Source organism: Pinus tabuliformis, chromosome 1_2, assembly GCF_031772625.1.
Source record: "Pinus tabuliformis cultivar Carrire ecotype Pingquan chromosome 1_2, CPIR1, whole genome shotgun sequence".
In the NCBI taxonomy this organism is placed as follows: domain Eukaryota; kingdom Viridiplantae; phylum Streptophyta; class Pinopsida; order Pinales; family Pinaceae; genus Pinus; species Pinus tabuliformis.
In genome coordinates, this window is record NC_142298.1 from 1,084,555,827 (window position 1) to 1,084,572,621 (window position 16,795).

The following is a 16,795-nucleotide window of genomic DNA, read 5'->3' on the forward strand; positions in this document are numbered from 1 at the left end:
CAAGGTCTCTTGGACTGCTTTTGTCCATTCGACTTCCACACTAACCCATTAGGATTAGGTGTCCAACATTCCCCCCCTTAATCCGAAGGGTTATGTATGAGTCCAAGAAGAGAGCTGTAATACAAAATGTGCAAAAAATGCATGGCAGCACTAGGCTGAATGTGCTCTATGAAATGTTGGTAAAAAAAGGGCGGTGGTTTAAGGATGACCACCAACACTGGAACGCTTAGTGCAGTTCCCGGAACTCTTCCAAAACTGGCAAGAAGCTGGAGTCTTCTGCTAGCGGAAGTGTTCTCAATCTGTGATGGTTTAAGGATGACCAACAACGCTGGAATGCTTAATGCAATTCCTGGAACTCTTCCAAAGCTGGCAAGAAGCTAGAGTCTTCTGCTAGAGGAATTGTTCTTATCTGTGATGGTTTAAGGATGACCAACAACTCTGCGATTCCTGGAACTCTTCCAAAGCTGGCAAGAAGCTGGAGTCTCTGCTAGAGGAAGTGTCCCAGATTGCCAACTGAAGGCATGTTCAGGCATCTTTGTCTCTGGCTACAACTCTGAAATTGGTGTGGCAGGTTGTGGCTCAGGCTCGCTTTATGTGACTTTGAAGCTTGTAAATGACCATCATTTCCCCCCCTGTCAGGTACAAGGTGAGAAGATGGAGAAAACTCAACTGCAAGACTGTTCAATATTCTGGAACAAGTTCTGACATGTGTTTGGAATATCTGCTTGGCTGTTGATGCCCATTGCCAAGAAGCGATCCATCCAAGATGAATCTTTGTTCTTGCAGGACGTTTGTTTTTGAAGCATCTGTGTGAAGAATGGCTGGTTTTATGACAATGCTTACATGGATGAAGATCAAAACAGTGATCTTTCAGATGGCCAACTCGGTCACAGTGTTGGCATTTCACGATCTGTTGTTGTTGTTGTTGTTGTTGCTGTGGAAGAGGGGCAGAATCTGAAACAGCTGGAGGTGAACTGTCATGAGGAGCAAGTGAACTGTCATGAATGAATCCAGCACTCTGAAACTGAATGGGCTTGGCATAGTCTGGAATATGAAAGGACAAGTCCTTGTCATATCCAAGACCAGTTTTGTGCTTGTTGTGGACAAGCTGTTCCCAAGGTCTGATGATGGGCTTGGGAAGTGCAGACTGAGTTTCTGCATTTGTATATACAACTGCTGCTTTATTTGAATGAACTGTAACATTATTAACATGCTGCTGATGGGTGGTTGTCTCAATGTTCTGAACAAAAACAGGTTCAGAATGGTGTCTATTTTGATGTAGCTCTTCTTGCTGTAGCTGTGATTCAATCTGTAAAAAATCAATCTTTTCCTGTGCATTATATAAGCATGTCTGAATTTCTGAGAGAGATCTTTTGCTGATTTGTAATGTGTCATCAACAGTAGATTGTATAAGAGTTTTCATGAACTCTAATACTTCACTGATTCTGGCCATTTATGCGTTAAAAACTGATCAAAACTACTACTTAATGCAGAAAAGTAATACCCACTCACAGTACACAACAATATCCTTTATAAATGTCAGCAAATGATCAGTGTGCAATATAAAAGATTACAATCAGCCCACCAAACTCTTTATGCAGCAGTGGAATCAAGGAATCAATGAGTTTTAAATACAGTGCTACACTAGAGCAGCAACAACTGCAAACTTTCTTGGATCCTTCAAATACTCCTTCCCTTTTGAATCAGAAATGATGGCTAACAAAACTTCAACAATTATAACACTGTCATGGACAGAACTTGAATGCTCATATATAAATGCTTTGACTAGGGTACGAACAAATATTTCCTGATCTTGCCACTAGTTTGCTTCAGCATTGGAGATACCAGATTTCTGCTTCTCGCTGGTCCGATCTATTCGCTGGAATGGCTGGAAAGTGAGCTCAACCTGTAGCAGAGTCGGTTTACAAAGGCAAAGTCATTTGGTCTTCTGCATGGAGATCAACGCACAGACCAGCTTATGCACAGTCTCACAGTGAGCAACAATGCATAAAATCCAACAGTTTACTACAAGAAAGAAAGAGATGTTTTCTGTATATAGTGAAAAACGTTTGACAAATAAATTCCCACTGAGAGCTGAGAAGGTAGACTTTATAAAAATAGAACAAGAAGTTCAATTGCTGAGCGTGAAGTGTATGATGCAGTGATATTGAAGACAATGTAATACACCAATGTAATACACCAGAACAGTGTCCAATATACGCGGAATCCAGTCACAGTTTCAACACAGGGAACGTTCAAAATGCACTAGTGTATAGCACACAACAAAGGAACAAAACACACCAGCGTGCGGCCCTTCAACTAAACTGTTGAATCGAATGGTTGTTTAAGATTATGATTGTAGGTTCAGTGAACATTCAATGTAGAGATATCATAGAGGCATACGGGCCTCCAAAAGCTCCTACCATTGATGATTATGATGTTAAACTCACATTGAGCAACAATTTCAGAGATACAAATAGATGAATATAGTACAACTGTACATCTTCAACTTTAGGGAAAAGTAGATAGGACATCCTCTGGATCAATCGGTTCTTTACATGTCATACACTTTCAGGTCCTTCCAACAGCCTTGTACTCTCATAGGAAGGTCCAAGATCTTGTTTGTCATGGAAAAGAGAGGCGTAATAAGCTGGATCATAAATAGAACCTCCTAATACATTATCCTCAATTGAAATTTGTCTAGCATGAGCAGGACTTGGTGGATTTGAAAAACTAGGCCTGTTCTCAAAGTCGACAGGTTGATAAACAGCAGAAATATCTGAAGATACTCCCAACCTATATATCTGGAACCATATGAATGAGGATATCAATCGAACAGAAAACCCAATAGCTTGCATCCAAAATACAACCTTTAGTGAAAATACTGAAAACTTTCCAAATTGAAGGGGCTCGATGTTCCATATCTCACTAGCGAAAAGAATAAACCAGGCAATGTCAAGAGCAAGTGCAGAGGCCAGCAGTACTGCATAAGTTCGACCCAGACTCTGACTGCTACTCTCTATAGCAACTAAAGCAAATAAAGCCACTGCCAAGTTAATTAGCAGAACGCCTGTATAACATGCACCAAGAGACCCAATCAAAGCACATGCAATCAACTATCTACGTCCATAACATAAACAAATACAAAGAAGCGATTTGCTGCAACTGGTTGCCTCTTCAATGTTAACTCCTCCATTCTTCTCTGCATCGGGAATCGACTTTTCCGGGTCACCAACGAGGTTCCCCATCTCGAGAGACGGGTCAATCTTTGTGGACCACAAAACTGAAAGTGCGTGCTACTACACTATCACCATGTGAAAGAGAATAAAGATATCAATTCACAGCATAGAAAGCTTCATTCAACCCGGAACACAACATCACCAGGAAATCACGAGAAAAGTGAGAGCTGCAATCGATGAGGACTCTGTAGCTGCAATCGTTTTCAGCATGTCTCCATTAGTTATCTCAGACAATCATTCTCAAAAACTTGAATAAATAACTCCAACAAACCAATAGAATCATTATCGGGGTGAGAGATTAATTGTAGTCGGTGCGTTGTATCATCTGCAGCCTTCTCCTAATATTCAGAGTTTCTTGCGAAGTTAGAGAAAACCAGTAGATTGGTATTGATGGATTGTAGATTACATTGATTTTCGGCCGAGAGAATGGGTTTATCTAAACTGTGGGATGCCCGGACAGTGGGTGGCCCTTTCTGCAAGCAAGCTTTGGTGCGATGTGCGTTCGTTACGCTCCCCCCACAGAAAGCTCAATGGGCTTTTTCCACAAACTGATTGGCTGAGTCTCTGAATGGTGATGTTTTTTTTTTTTTTTTTTTGTTTAACCGACAGTCACAAAAAGCTCTCAGACCGCCGAAGGTGTGCCAAGCACAAGGCCCGCAGTCTGGTGAACAGCTTATTAACAACAAGTTCAAACAGAATCCAGTTCTCTATAACACTATTGATTCGCCGGGTGAAAGAGCAAATAGCCTACCACTGTCAGCGACCAAGAGTAGCCTCGTTCGTCACAGTAGCTCCCCTGCAAGAGTTTTGTCTCGGATGAATTCTGATGGTGAGGCAACAAAACCTTTTTCCTTCCGAAATCCTACTTTCACACGTCAAAGGCAGGAAAAACGATGAAAACAACACGGACTGGGCCGAGAAAGGTCTGAAGAAACTTGAATTCAATAGATAATAGATTTCAGAAAACAGAGGCAGACGCAGCACAACACACGACGCGTTGCAAATGAACGAGAGAGGCATTTGAGGACAGAATAATGGCAGAAGCGTTTTTGCATTTTTGCATGGGAGAATACAAAAAACGCATAGCTGACAAGCGCAGAGATACCGTGTCAGACCATGTCAGAGGCAGAGCAGCGCAGGACAGAGCAACGATATTCAATTACTAGCATATCTCAGGCAAAGGCAGAGCAGCGCAGTGCTCAGGGCAGAGGCGTTGATGACAGAGGCGTTATAAGGCAGCGCTTGAAAAGAATATGGCAGAGGGCCAGGACTGCTCACAACAGAGGAATGGCAGCGCTGAAACAGGTGGCTCACAGAAACAGGTGGCTCACAATGGAGCAGGGCAGGAGATCGCCCGCTCTGATACCATGTTAAACACACATGGACAACAAAGAATAGGAAAGATAAATCAGTGAGTACTTTTTTTGTTAACATCAGATATACATTTATAGTACAACATATGACTCTTGGGTTTCAGATCCCAAGGTCTCTTGGACTGCTTTTGTCCATTCGACTTCCACACTAACCCATTAGGATTAGGTGTCCAACAATATTATTCAAATAATAATATCTAAATATGTTATTGATGTATATTTAAAATGATGACTGTGTTGGGATTAAGGATTTCACTATCTATTTTTTCAATAAGAAATCAAGGTGCATCTTTTGTGTTTCAAGGCACAACTGCAGTGGTCCTGGTGGGGGTTGGTTGCATCATTAAAGGTCACTGGTGGAACATTAGTTGATCATACCTTCCTCTTCCTAGGAGCCGGAGAGGTCAATGCAGCTCTATGTGTGAACCATGCAAATGAGTCAGAGATGAGTTACTTTACACTAATTGAAAATAATGGTGACCTTATCTTCCAAGATCGTATGCAAAAGTTCTAGGTCGGGCACCAATTTCTATAAGCAGAGATGGGTTTATTAAATTTTATTTTTCTTGTTATGAAATTAAAAGGCTTTACTTATTTATGTCTGCAAGGGAGGCAATATTATATCTTTCCAACCTACATAATATTATAATATAGATTTTAAGAAAATGATTGTCAAGATTATGAATCTTTCTAAAGCGATTAGTCCAAGTTGTTGCCATTGTTTACTTCCAATTTATTCTTATCTAGATTGGATGAAGCTTCACTGTACTGGTTGGCAAGCTCCATTTCTACTTTCTAATCTGCCTAAACTCATCTTCCTCTCGCTTTTTAAAAGTTTGTGTGTGTTCTGTATCTTTATTTTCAAGAGCACATATGATGCTTCCCATGTATACCAACTATAGTTATTTGTTACTTTGCCCCACAAACCCTACTTCCTCAACACTAGAAAAATTTATTGTTGGAAAGTTAGAGGAGGAAAGACACAAAATTTCACACACACAATCATAGGAGATGCGACTCTTCAATTGATCACACAAACTTGATGATCACAATGAACCCGGTGAGGGGTATTTAAACTTTTTCTACCAACGACTCACTCAAAATAACTTAACATGCACACACACTTTAAATTCGACTTTACCTAAAAAAATACTGAACTGGAATTACTCAACTTGAATCAGTTAAATAAATCTCTAAATTTAGACAACTCTGCATGTAAGAGTAAATAGATATCTTTAACGATTTAGTTAAAAGAATTAAATCTGAAGAACTTATATAGATTTTCATTATTTCATGTCTTTTTTCTAATTCTTATAGTTTATTTAAGGCTCACAATCCTATTTGGATTCTTGTGTTGCATCCTTAAGGTGCGTCCTTAATCATTTAGGAATTAAGGGAACCCACAATCAAATCAATTGAATGCAAATATTTCTTCTCCTTAAAGTGTCTGAACTATGGTGAAAATATTTCTAGGCAAGAACACGTATTGTGGAACTTATAGTACTTGAAATGATGAAACAGATAATGAAAGATGTCGGTTTCTTCTGTAAGTTTTGGCTTTATGAGCATATATTTTGTTGTTTTCCTTGTGCAAATATTCCCGAGGGTACATACTAAGGTATTTTTACTCTCGTGGAGTAATAAATCATTGAAAGAGGCTTACGAGAAGATATGGATGGCCGACTCCAAGGTATTTTAAAATATAACACAAACCCATAAATACGAATGAGATCACTGTGTTATTTGTACATTGAAAGCACTTCTAATAACTATTGTTTTAAGGAATCCTTGCCTCCTGTTAGAGGGACTCATAGAAAAGGCAATAATGGAATCTCTTCAACATTTCAAGAGGCCATGGGCACATGAGCAGGAACCCCACAAATATCTCTTAGATGTTGTGAAGGTTTTATCTAAATTCTTAAAAGATACATTTTGAATGATTGTTAATTGAAAGTTTTGTTTCTTAATTTGCCATAGACATCCAATATGATGCAAAATACTTTTTATTGGTTTGAAGTTTCTATTTGATTATCTTTACTAGTGAAAAATGAAAATATGTCTCAAAATTTTATGGTTACATATGATTTAGGTATTCAGACCGACAATATTGATTGGGTCATCACGAGTTAGAAGAACTTTCACAAAAGGAAATAACTAGGCCTATTTCCTCTTATTGCGACATATTATGATGTTTCCGCCTGATTACCTTAATGGACGAAGCAAATGCCAAAATGCGTTTATATATAAATAGTTGTCATACCATTTTGCTTATTTGTACTCTATGTTCTTAGTTAAATATGTTAATATCAAATTGTTGATTAAGAAAAGTTCAACATTCTTTATATTGAACTAGAACCTTGCAGAAACCTATTATTGTGGCGCTCTCAAATCCAACTAGTCAGTCAAAATGCAATGCAGAGGAGGCATATAATTGGAGTAAGGTATGCTTGTATATATATTGATGACTGCAGCAGAGATCATATCAAGTTAGTTTTGGCATTTTAAATATGTTATTTTATCAAGATGGAATGACCTTATAATGACCATTATTTTTCGTTGATATTAATTCTAATAAACAAGTTGCACCGAGACTTACATTGCAAGAGTGTGCATTTTTTGTTAGTGGAAGTCCATTTGATCCTGTTACCATGAATGGAAAGACCTTTACTTACAAATCTCGTGCATTTTCACATTAGGTTTAGTGAGAAAAACACGTTCTTAGGGTTGATTATATTCATTGTAGGTTGAATTTGAATGTTGTGATTCTCTTAGTGGATGTTGGTTTTCCTTGATATTGGAACACTGCAACTGACACATTTTTCCCTTTAGTATTGGTATTTGCTTGGGTTGAATATTGTATTGTGACACAACCTTGTCCATCTTTGAGTTATGTGCTAAAAGAAAATGAACATGAATCAAAAGGATTCTCCAAGTCTTCACACTTCTATTCTTTCTTTTCTATTTTTGCAGTTTAGCAATGCATACATTTTCCCTGGGTTTGGTTTAGGAATAGTCATGTCGACAATATGATGTTGGCCGCTAATAATGATTTATTATTTCCTCCGTTTCCTATCTCAAAGAATTGAACTTGCCTATAATAATTAAAAATGCATTCATAAGAAGTTCAAATTTAGAAGTTCAAATTTAGAATACAAAAGCATCTTAGCCCAGCATTTTATTTTAAGAAACACTGTGTGAACCATTGTTGTATTAGCAAAATGTGCAATATTTAAAATTAACCTAAGTCATAATCGATATTCTTTTTGGACATTTCGTTTTGCTACAATTCAAATTAGAAAGAAGTATGGTATATCTAGGGACTTCTAAATAAATAATTATTTATTTAGAGATTAGATGCAAATGGCCAGGATTTATTTTTTATTCAAAAATATAAAAATTGCGGTTCAAAATAAATAAAAAAGTTCTTTATTTTTGTCCATTAATATCCACGACACATTTTTAATTTTCTCCTAACTTATGTCTCCGGAATTTGTATTTAGTTTGCAATGTTAGCGATTTTGAAATCATACTAACTTATTTTTAGGTAATTTGGATTTACTTTCTGTGATTAGTGATTTTTAATTCATATAGCGACATTTTTAACTTATATCACAATATTGTTATTAGAAATAGAAAGAAGGAAAAATTACACACAATACAAGTTATTCTCATATTTTCATTAATCACAAAGGTTATATAAATATAAAATATAAATTATGAGGACAAATCTAGATCCTAAAAAAGTGGATTTATGACTTGGACATGATACAATAATAATTCATACATTAAGAAACAACCACATCTAAAATATTCAGTGACAATTTGTAATAAACATAAAACACATAACAGATGACATAAAAATATTACTTTCAACACCCACTTACCAGCATAAAAACATAACCCTCAATAGCTTGAAATAAAATACCTTTTCAGCGGTTGGAAATGTTTTGTTTTTTTAACTTCAAAGCACATGACAAGAGACGATTATATAAAAAATTTAAACGCATTTCACACGCAAAATGCCTTGTTTTGCCATCAAGATCCAACTCTAGTTCCGCCCATAACATAAATGAGTGTTTAAAGGCGTAGCTCAAACACAGTTTAACCAGTTAACAATCACTTTTTAATCAAAATTTCAAAATATTGCAAGGATGTGGGCATGTCCCACGGAAACAGTGTTTAATTATCTCGTACGGAAATCCGTATCCAAAGAGCTAATAATTATTGTGGTGTGGTTGAAAACGTGGCATGCTAATGTAATAATTCCCCTGAAATGACATCGACATTATCTATAATCACCAACATTTTGAAATGCACAGTACCAAAAAATGGATTTGGAGTCTCGGTTAATCTCACCTCAAGCTTCTAACAACATGTTCGTAACCACGCCGTCACTTCTTACAACATATTCGTAAAACAACGCCGTCATTTTAAAGGGACGGCTTACAGCGTGTTCGTATTTTAATGCAACCTCACTTGCTAACGATGCTTTCACCGCAAGTGCTATTTCATGGACCATAACATTATTAATACTCCCTTACATCACTGTCATTCCGTGGGTATAGTACAATCACACTGACACCCCGGATTATTTCTGGACAAGCGCTTTCCGGTAAATCATACCACGCATGACCATACCATGCTATGCTATGCATCTGGACGGGGCATCTGAGATGTGACGCGCTGATACCATGCTATGCTATGCATCTGGACGGGGCATCTGAATGTTAACCGAACCATTCAAATTCAAATTCGAAATTTGAACTGGTGAATCCGCCCCGCCAAATTCGAAGTTTGAACCGGTGAACCCGCCCGGCCCAAATTCAAAATTTGAACATCGATAATTGCTATATCTCGCATTTCAAGTCGTCTGCATCATGGTTCAGGGCGGGCACGAAACATATATCCGGAATTCCTTCCTGGGGCAGCGCATTACCGCCGGTGGAAGCCCGGACGAGAAGAAATTCAGCGGCGTGGGCATAAGCCTCATGGGCAACCACAACGCTGTAACAGACGTTGTCATCTTTTCAGCTGCTGTGGGGATTACAGTGACAGGTCAAGCCAATATCCTCACAGGAGTTCACTGTTATAACAAGGCCACAGGCTTCGGAGGAGTTGGAATCAAACTAATGCTGGGTGGATTGACTCAAATCTGAGGAACATCGGTTCTTATTTGGATTATACCGCCCATTCTTCATGCACTCCATGGCAACAAATTTGGGAAAGCTGAGAGAATCGTTGCTCTCACAGAACAAAAAGGATTTGGGCCGGGCGGGTTCACCCGTTCAAATTTCGAATTTGAATTTGAATTTGAATGCTTCGGTTAACATGGAGTAACATGGTTGCTCAGTGCGTCACATCTCAGATGCCCCGTCCAGATGCATAGCATAGCATGGTATGGTCATGCTATCAGCGCGTCACATCTCAGATGCCCCGTCCAGATGCATAGCATAGCATGGTATGGTTTTATGTATTGTACATGGTGGTTATCCGTGGTATGATTTACCGGAAAGCGCTTGTCCAGAAATAATCCGGGGTGTCAGCGTGATTGTACTACCGTCTATGCCCACGGAATGACAGTGATGTAAGGGAGCATTAATAATGCTATAGTCCATGAAATAGCACTTGCCTGCTTTCACAGTACGCAACGGAGGGTTTACCGTATTTTTTAAGGGAGTACATGATTATTCTTCGTATGCATTCGTTCATGAATGAGAGATCGTCAATATTTCAATATCTCCTTCCTTGAAAAATTGATACAATATCTGGGAGAACCAGCAATATCGAAGGAAAAAGCACGATGGAAATGAATGAGGACATATGGAATAGATTAACCCAAGACCTGTTAATGGTGGTTTTGGCAAGACTGCCTATGGAAAGCATTGTGAGGTTTCGCGCAGTTTGCAAAAGTTGGAAGGAAATGCTTCAATCCGCGAAGTTCAGAGAGTTAGTGGCCACCTCAGCGGTTTCTTCTAGTGAGGCATTTCTCATTGTCCGGGGAAGGAAACAGTTAACATCCCTTGATTCATCTCAGCCATTGTACGTGAGACAGTTAACATCCCTTGATTCATCTCAGCCATTGTACGTCAAAAACCTATGGATTGGTATAGAAAGTGGCTACAAATTTCAACGTCTGTCTTTGGATTTTCTTCCGAGCCCTGTTGTTGTTGTGGCAGGTTGCAAGAACATACTTTGTTGTTGGAGTGGAAAAGATGAAATTTACATATGCAATCCTGTCATCCAAACCTGGATAGAACTTCCAGAACGTTTTGAAGATACAGCGTGGGATTTCATTAGTCTAGCTTTTGATACAAGCACGGCACATTGTACCCTTATCATGGGAAGGAATCCTACAGAAAGGGGCTCTACTTCACAAAATTTTATGGTGGTAGAGATGTATGATTCCAAAACTAATATGTGGACTCAATTAGAAATAACTGTGGGCAATCTAGTTCGACCTCAAGGGGAAGGCATACATTCGAATGGGATATATTATTGGTTAAATGAATTACCTGACGACGGGGATTGTTTGAGCATAGTTGCATTCGATGAGCAACATAAACAATGGAATGTAATCAAGGGGCCACAGAACGTAACAGTTGACATCGTCTCACGAACACTTGGTGGCACATTTGTTACTGGTTGCGAAGGGCGCATAGTCTTAGTTTGTGCGGGTCACAAGTCTTTATGGGAACTTAGTATAGATGAAGTAGAAGGAGAGAAATGGTCTCCATTTAAAACAGTCGACGTTGAGCACGAATTGAGGAACCTGATGTTTTGCATGGACATGGCAGTGAATCACAGTGGCTGTGCTTTAGTCTTTCTACCCATGACGCATGTTTTTGCGGTTTGGAGCGAGGAAGCAAATATATTGCAGAAGATAGAGTTGGGACAGGTAGCTGACTTTTCAGAGTATATTGGTTCTCATATTTCAGTGCGTACTTTCCAAGTAAACAATATTTTCTGGCCCTAGTATACACGGGGCTGCTTATTTGAGTCTTGTTACTGCTTTTGTGTCTTACATCCGAACCTCATTTAGATATTTTTATGGGTGTGGAGAACAGTGGTATATTTGATTGTTTTTGTAAATTCTCTAAACTTGTGTTTGGAGGGTATCTAGAACTGCTATGAATGCATGTTTTTGTTGAAACTTTATCAACACTGTCTAGAACTGCTATGAATGCATGTTTTTGTTGAAACTTTATTAGACTTCTGATCTCATATATGAATATTCGTTATCAACACTGTCTTGAATCGACACAGCTGTGTGCCATTTTTGTGGGAAGAGACTAAAATCAGTTTTGCAGTGATCTATTTAATTGGGAGGTTCTTATCTCGTTTGTATCAATTCTTTAATGTAAACTTGTAATTTTAGGTGAAATTATTTTTTCATTTTGATAATAGAATAGCATTTAAGGCATTCTGGTTGTGGGAGGTGAATGTGGAGAGATTTTAACACGAGGGAAGTAACGAGTCTTATCCCTGTAGAGCTCGCTTAAAACAGTGAGACACAATAAGATCATATATGTTTTGTTGACTTATTTTGAGGCCATGGGCAAACAGGTTTAGTTTTTAGGGTTTTTTATTACTCAAATTTTTGTTTCTGAAAAATCCATTGATATCTTGTTTATGTAATTAAGATTATATTCATTGTACTTGGAAGAATGGTGACCTCTTTGGGCATATACGTATATAATTTGGTATATGTTGTCAATTCAATTTACTCCTATTTTGGTTGAAATTTACTGTACAAATGACATGGCATTGTTGGTGAGCATTTCAAAGTGTTTCTGCTTTACGCTATGCTGAAGATTAGTGAATTAAACGACAGAATGTTAGAGTGATAGTGAATTAAACAACCGAATGTTCAAGTGATAGTGAATTAAACGATAGAATTTTAGAGTGATTCTTTTAGTCCTTGGAGTGATTCTGTTAAGAGATTATATTTAATTTTTAGTTTTTATTTAATGTGCATTTTTTTTTAATCTATATTAATTTACCTAACTTTATTACCTTTGTTTTGATTTTGAAAAATAAATTTATTTTCATGTTTTAAAGGTGTAAAGTATCATATTTATGAATTGACAAAAAAAATAGTGAAAATGCCATTTATATTTTACTAATGGCAAACAAAAAAATTCATTTTAAAATTTATTTTTTGATTAACCTGCAATTTACCATCAGATAACTGGGAACTCACTTTGGTGGATGTCCTTATGTTGACATATTTATCTTCCAAGTTTAAATGCCGAGTACCTCCAACATTTCAGATAAATCTGTGATTCCGCTTTGTGTCTGTTTTAAATCGAATAATGTATTTATCTTCCAAATTTAAATGCTGAGCACAGAGAAATCTGTGATTCCGCTTGTGTGCGTGTTTTTTTTTTTAATCTTTTGCCAACTCCTCACCCCACCTCCACGGCTTTACAGAAATATGCAATTCCTAAATTTTTATTATTGCAATATAATTATAAAAATTATAGGTGCTAGCTGAGAATAGTCTCATGGTTTTGTCAATTTACTGTTTTATAGGGAATTTTTGGTTTGCTGTATACAATGTCTATTATATTTGTGGTTTTTTTCTTCTGGAAAAAAGTATAATAGATTATACAGGTGGAGATATGGATAAATTTTTTAAATATGTGAGTTACTCCGGAGTTACTAATTCTAGAAGTTTTTTATTTTTCAATATGTATGAGTTTTAGTTGAGTAAAAAAATTTATAATCAATTATTGTGTCTATAAAATCAAAATATCCCATTGCTATATAATTATGAATGAGACATTGTGATTTATTTGAGAGTGACCAGACATGAGCTTCATCTAATTAAAAAAGTTCTGTTATTGGGTTTAGTTGTTTAAATTGATATCAAAGCAGAGAAAACACTTCAAATGCCGTGCACAAAAATATACATTTAGGCGAAAATATTATGGACTATTTCAAATGTTTTCAGATATTTTTCAAATCAACTAAACCAATTCGAAAAATTGATTGTAATTACAATCTCCTATAGAGTTTTTGCACCAAATATTATTTTAAAAAATTTCAAAACATTTAATGGTGTAACAGACTTACTATAAAAGAATGGCAAGACACATCAGAGATATGTCTCTTCTTTTTTTTTTCAGAGGAAAAAAATCAGCATAGTATTATATTGAGCAAATATAATGAGCATTACATGTGAACCAAAAAATATATCAGCGGCTAGAAACCTGGGCCTGTTCAAGCTGTAAAAAATATCAGCAGCCAGAAAAAGCTGGGCCTGTTCAAGCTGTAAACTGGACATATCCGAGGGAGATCATGATAAAATCATAAGTGTAGACCCAAAATCGATACAAAACAGGAAGACATCCAATGAAGAAAAATGAGGATCAGCATAGTTCAGAAAAGAGGCTGAGAGGGGAAAGAAGCAAAGAGTGAGAAAAAGAGCCATCATTGACAAGCGGACTCGAGCATAGCTGAAATATGCATCACAGTGGAGCTTATAGGGACCTTGGAGTCCTGAAAAATACAGGCATTCCTCCATTTCCAGAGGCACCAACACGTGGAAATAAATAAGGATCGCCATAGAGGGCGTTGTGCGCCCCACCACCGAAAAGCCTCTTGAACTGAAGGGAAAACCTGTGGAGGAAAACCGTGGGCTGTAGATAGTTCGTGCCAGATGAGAGCAGATGCAGGACACTGGAAAAATATGTGGACGTTGGATTCAGATGCAAGCCCACACATTACGCATCTGCTCGGTCCAGACCAACCCTTTCGTTGGAGGACCTCCCAGGTGAGGTTCCGGTTGAAGAAGACCAGCCAGGAGAATAAAATTGCCTTTAACGGGCAAGATACTTTCCAGAATTTGAAAGGGAAGATTGGAGAGGGCTGTACCTGAAGAGATGATGAGGCAGCTTCATATAAATCCTTGACTCTTACGGGAAGAGATGAGTTCTGTTTAGACCAAATCAATTCATCATAAGAACCTGTCTTCTTGATTCCGATGTCAATAAAGTGCTTAGTTGCCAGTTCCCAAGACTGTCGAAGCGCATGAGGCAAACCAAGGGAATCAGCGTCCTTCCAGATTGGCAAGGAAGAAGACCATGACAAAATCAGTTTGTCCCATGTGAACAGGCCCCGGAAGTGAAGAGCAGCAAGCAGATCAGGGGATAGTGATTTTTCCATGCCTTGTACAGTAGGATCAATGCCGATGAGGATGTTTGATCCATTGGAGAAACGCCATCTGAGAAAGGTAAAAAAGAAGGCCTTTATCTTCCTGAAACCAAGCCAGATAGCGGGCCCCTTTTTTGAGCCAAAAGAATTATTCCTGAACCAGTAAACGATGGAGCGTCCCTTCAAATATTTCTGTTTAACAATGTCACTCCATTTGCTGATGCCGAAGACACCTCTGTGAAGAGAGTTACAGAGTAGGGCTCTGCCAAAAGACCGCTGATGCAGGATACCCCAACCGCCTGATTTTTTCGGTCTGGAGATTAAATCCAAATTTGCCAGGTGAATTTTTGAAAAATGGGAACGCCCTCCCCATAAGAAATTTGCAGATAAAGCAACTAATTTTCTAATAATGGCAGCAGGCAGGAAGAAGAGGTGCGCCCAGTAGACCGCCAACTGGGAGAGGACGGATTGGACAAGGATGAGTCTGCCAGCGAGGGATAAAAAGCGCAGCTCCCATCTTGAGATTTTTTGGTAAAATCTGTCGACCAGCCATGCCCAATCGTGGATGCTGTACGCTTTTGGCTTGAGGAAGAAACCTAGGTATTTGAAGCCGCCTTGGATTGATGCCATTTGGACACCGAAAAGATCGGCAATCCATTGTGCCAACTCAACATTTGTGTCATTGTGATACAGAGTGGATTTGGTGGTATTTATGACCAAGCCCACGTCGGACTGGAGCTTCTGGAAGATACCTGAAATGCACAACCAGCTGGATTTACAAAGCATAGCAAAAATTAGAATGTCATCGACAAACAAATTGTGGGAAAGATAAATATTCTTGCAGATTTTTAGCGGAATGCAACGGTGCTCAGCCACTGCGTGGTTGATCTGCGTACTGAGAGTGTCCATAACTAAAATGAAGAGAAGAGGGGAGAGTGGGCATCCCTGACGGAGTCCCCTTTCAGCTCGAAAGGGAGGCGAGGGGGATCCATTGATAATGACGGAGTATTGGACGTTCTCCACGCAGGCCATCACCCAGTGGATAGCTTGTGACTTCAAACCGATTTTTGCTAGAAGAATGCGGAGGAATCCCCAGTCCACACAATCGAACGCCTTCGCCAGATCAATCTTGAAAACGGCTGCATCAGAGTTTTTTGTTGAAACAGAGAACAAGCTTTCTTGGGCCAAGGCGACGGCATATTGGTATATTCCTGTGTTTTAAGAATGCATATTGGTCCCTGTTGATGAAAGAGTTGAGGATCGGCTTCAATCTCTCGGCAATAATCTTAGAGATAACCTTGAAGAGGATATTGCACAATATAATAGGCCTGAAATCTGCAAAAGAATCAGAGTGTTGCTTTTTAGGAATGAGCGCTATAAATGTTGCTGTGAGAGCGCTGTTGATGTGTCCCGACATACGGGTGGCATCGACCATCCCTAGCAGATCATGTTTGAACAAGTCGAAGAAGTGCTGAAAGAATTCAATTGGCCATCCGTCTGGCCCAGGACTTTTGTCCTTCTGGAACTTTTTGATGACTTCAAGTATAGGAAGCCGAGCCAGATATATTCGAAATCTCATTCATAATGTCTTCAAGCGCTTTCTTATCTGACTTTTTCTTTTTGATGATCCAGTCCTTTGTAGACTTTCTGAGCGATTGCATTTTATCACGGAAGGTGGTGAAAGCTGTCCTCTCGATCTGTTTTAATTCATTCCATCTTTGTTTTATAAGAGAAATGAAAGATTCATCCTTTAGGAAAGTTCTGTTAAATTTGAATGCATAACCCAGCTTGTGGCCCAAGTTCCTCCATTTAAGAAAGATTGGGCGGTGATCTGACGTGAAATCATCTCCAGTGCATGCCTCCGGCATACCCCATTAAGCAATTAAACTGGCCTTGATAATAAACCTGTCGAGGCGTTTTGTGTTGAAAATATAATTTCAACTATGCAACAGTTGGGCCATGCAGCAGCATGAAGACTATAGCCGCGCACTCCACCAAGGATCGGGAGGCAGAAACACTCAAAATTTA

At 38.6% G+C, this 16,795-nt stretch overlaps 2 protein-coding genes across 2 annotated transcripts; one reads left to right on the forward strand and one right to left on the reverse strand.

The window, feature by feature from the left end:
• Positions 1 to 2,538: 2,538 nt before the first annotated feature.
• Positions 2,539 to 3,248, reverse strand: LOC149209926 (uncharacterized). Its single transcript, XM_089398813.1, has 2 exons — positions 3,174 to 3,248; positions 2,539 to 3,116 (listed from the first exon to the last, which is right to left on the reverse strand). Exons 1-2 carry the CDS (start codon positions 3,246 to 3,248, stop codon positions 2,562 to 2,564), a joined length of 630 nt encoding a protein of 209 aa, XP_089254939.1. The 3' UTR covers positions 2,539 to 2,561.
• A 7,164-nt stretch (positions 3,249 to 10,412) lies between these two features.
• On the forward strand, positions 10,413 to 11,585 carry LOC149209927 (F-box protein At5g49610-like). Its single transcript, XM_089398814.1, has one exon. The coding sequence runs from the start codon at positions 10,413 to 10,415 to the stop codon at positions 11,583 to 11,585; it is 1,173 nt and encodes a 390-aa protein (XP_089254940.1).
• Positions 11,586 to 16,795: the final 5,210 nt, after the last annotated feature.

Bases quoted from the DNA above. Each gene is read 5' to 3' on its own strand.
- LOC149209926 (XM_089398813.1), bottom strand. From the start codon at position 3,248: ATGGGGAACCTCGTTGGTGACCCGGAAAAGTCGATTCCCGATGCAGAG. The intron at 3,117-3,173 runs GCAACCAGTTGC...GGACGTAGATAG, and splicing joins GAGGAGTTAACATTGAAGAG to TTGATTGCATGTGCTTTGAT.
- LOC149209927 (XM_089398814.1), top strand. From the start codon at position 10,413: ATGGAAATGAATGAGGACATATGGAATAGATTAACCCAAGACCTGTTA.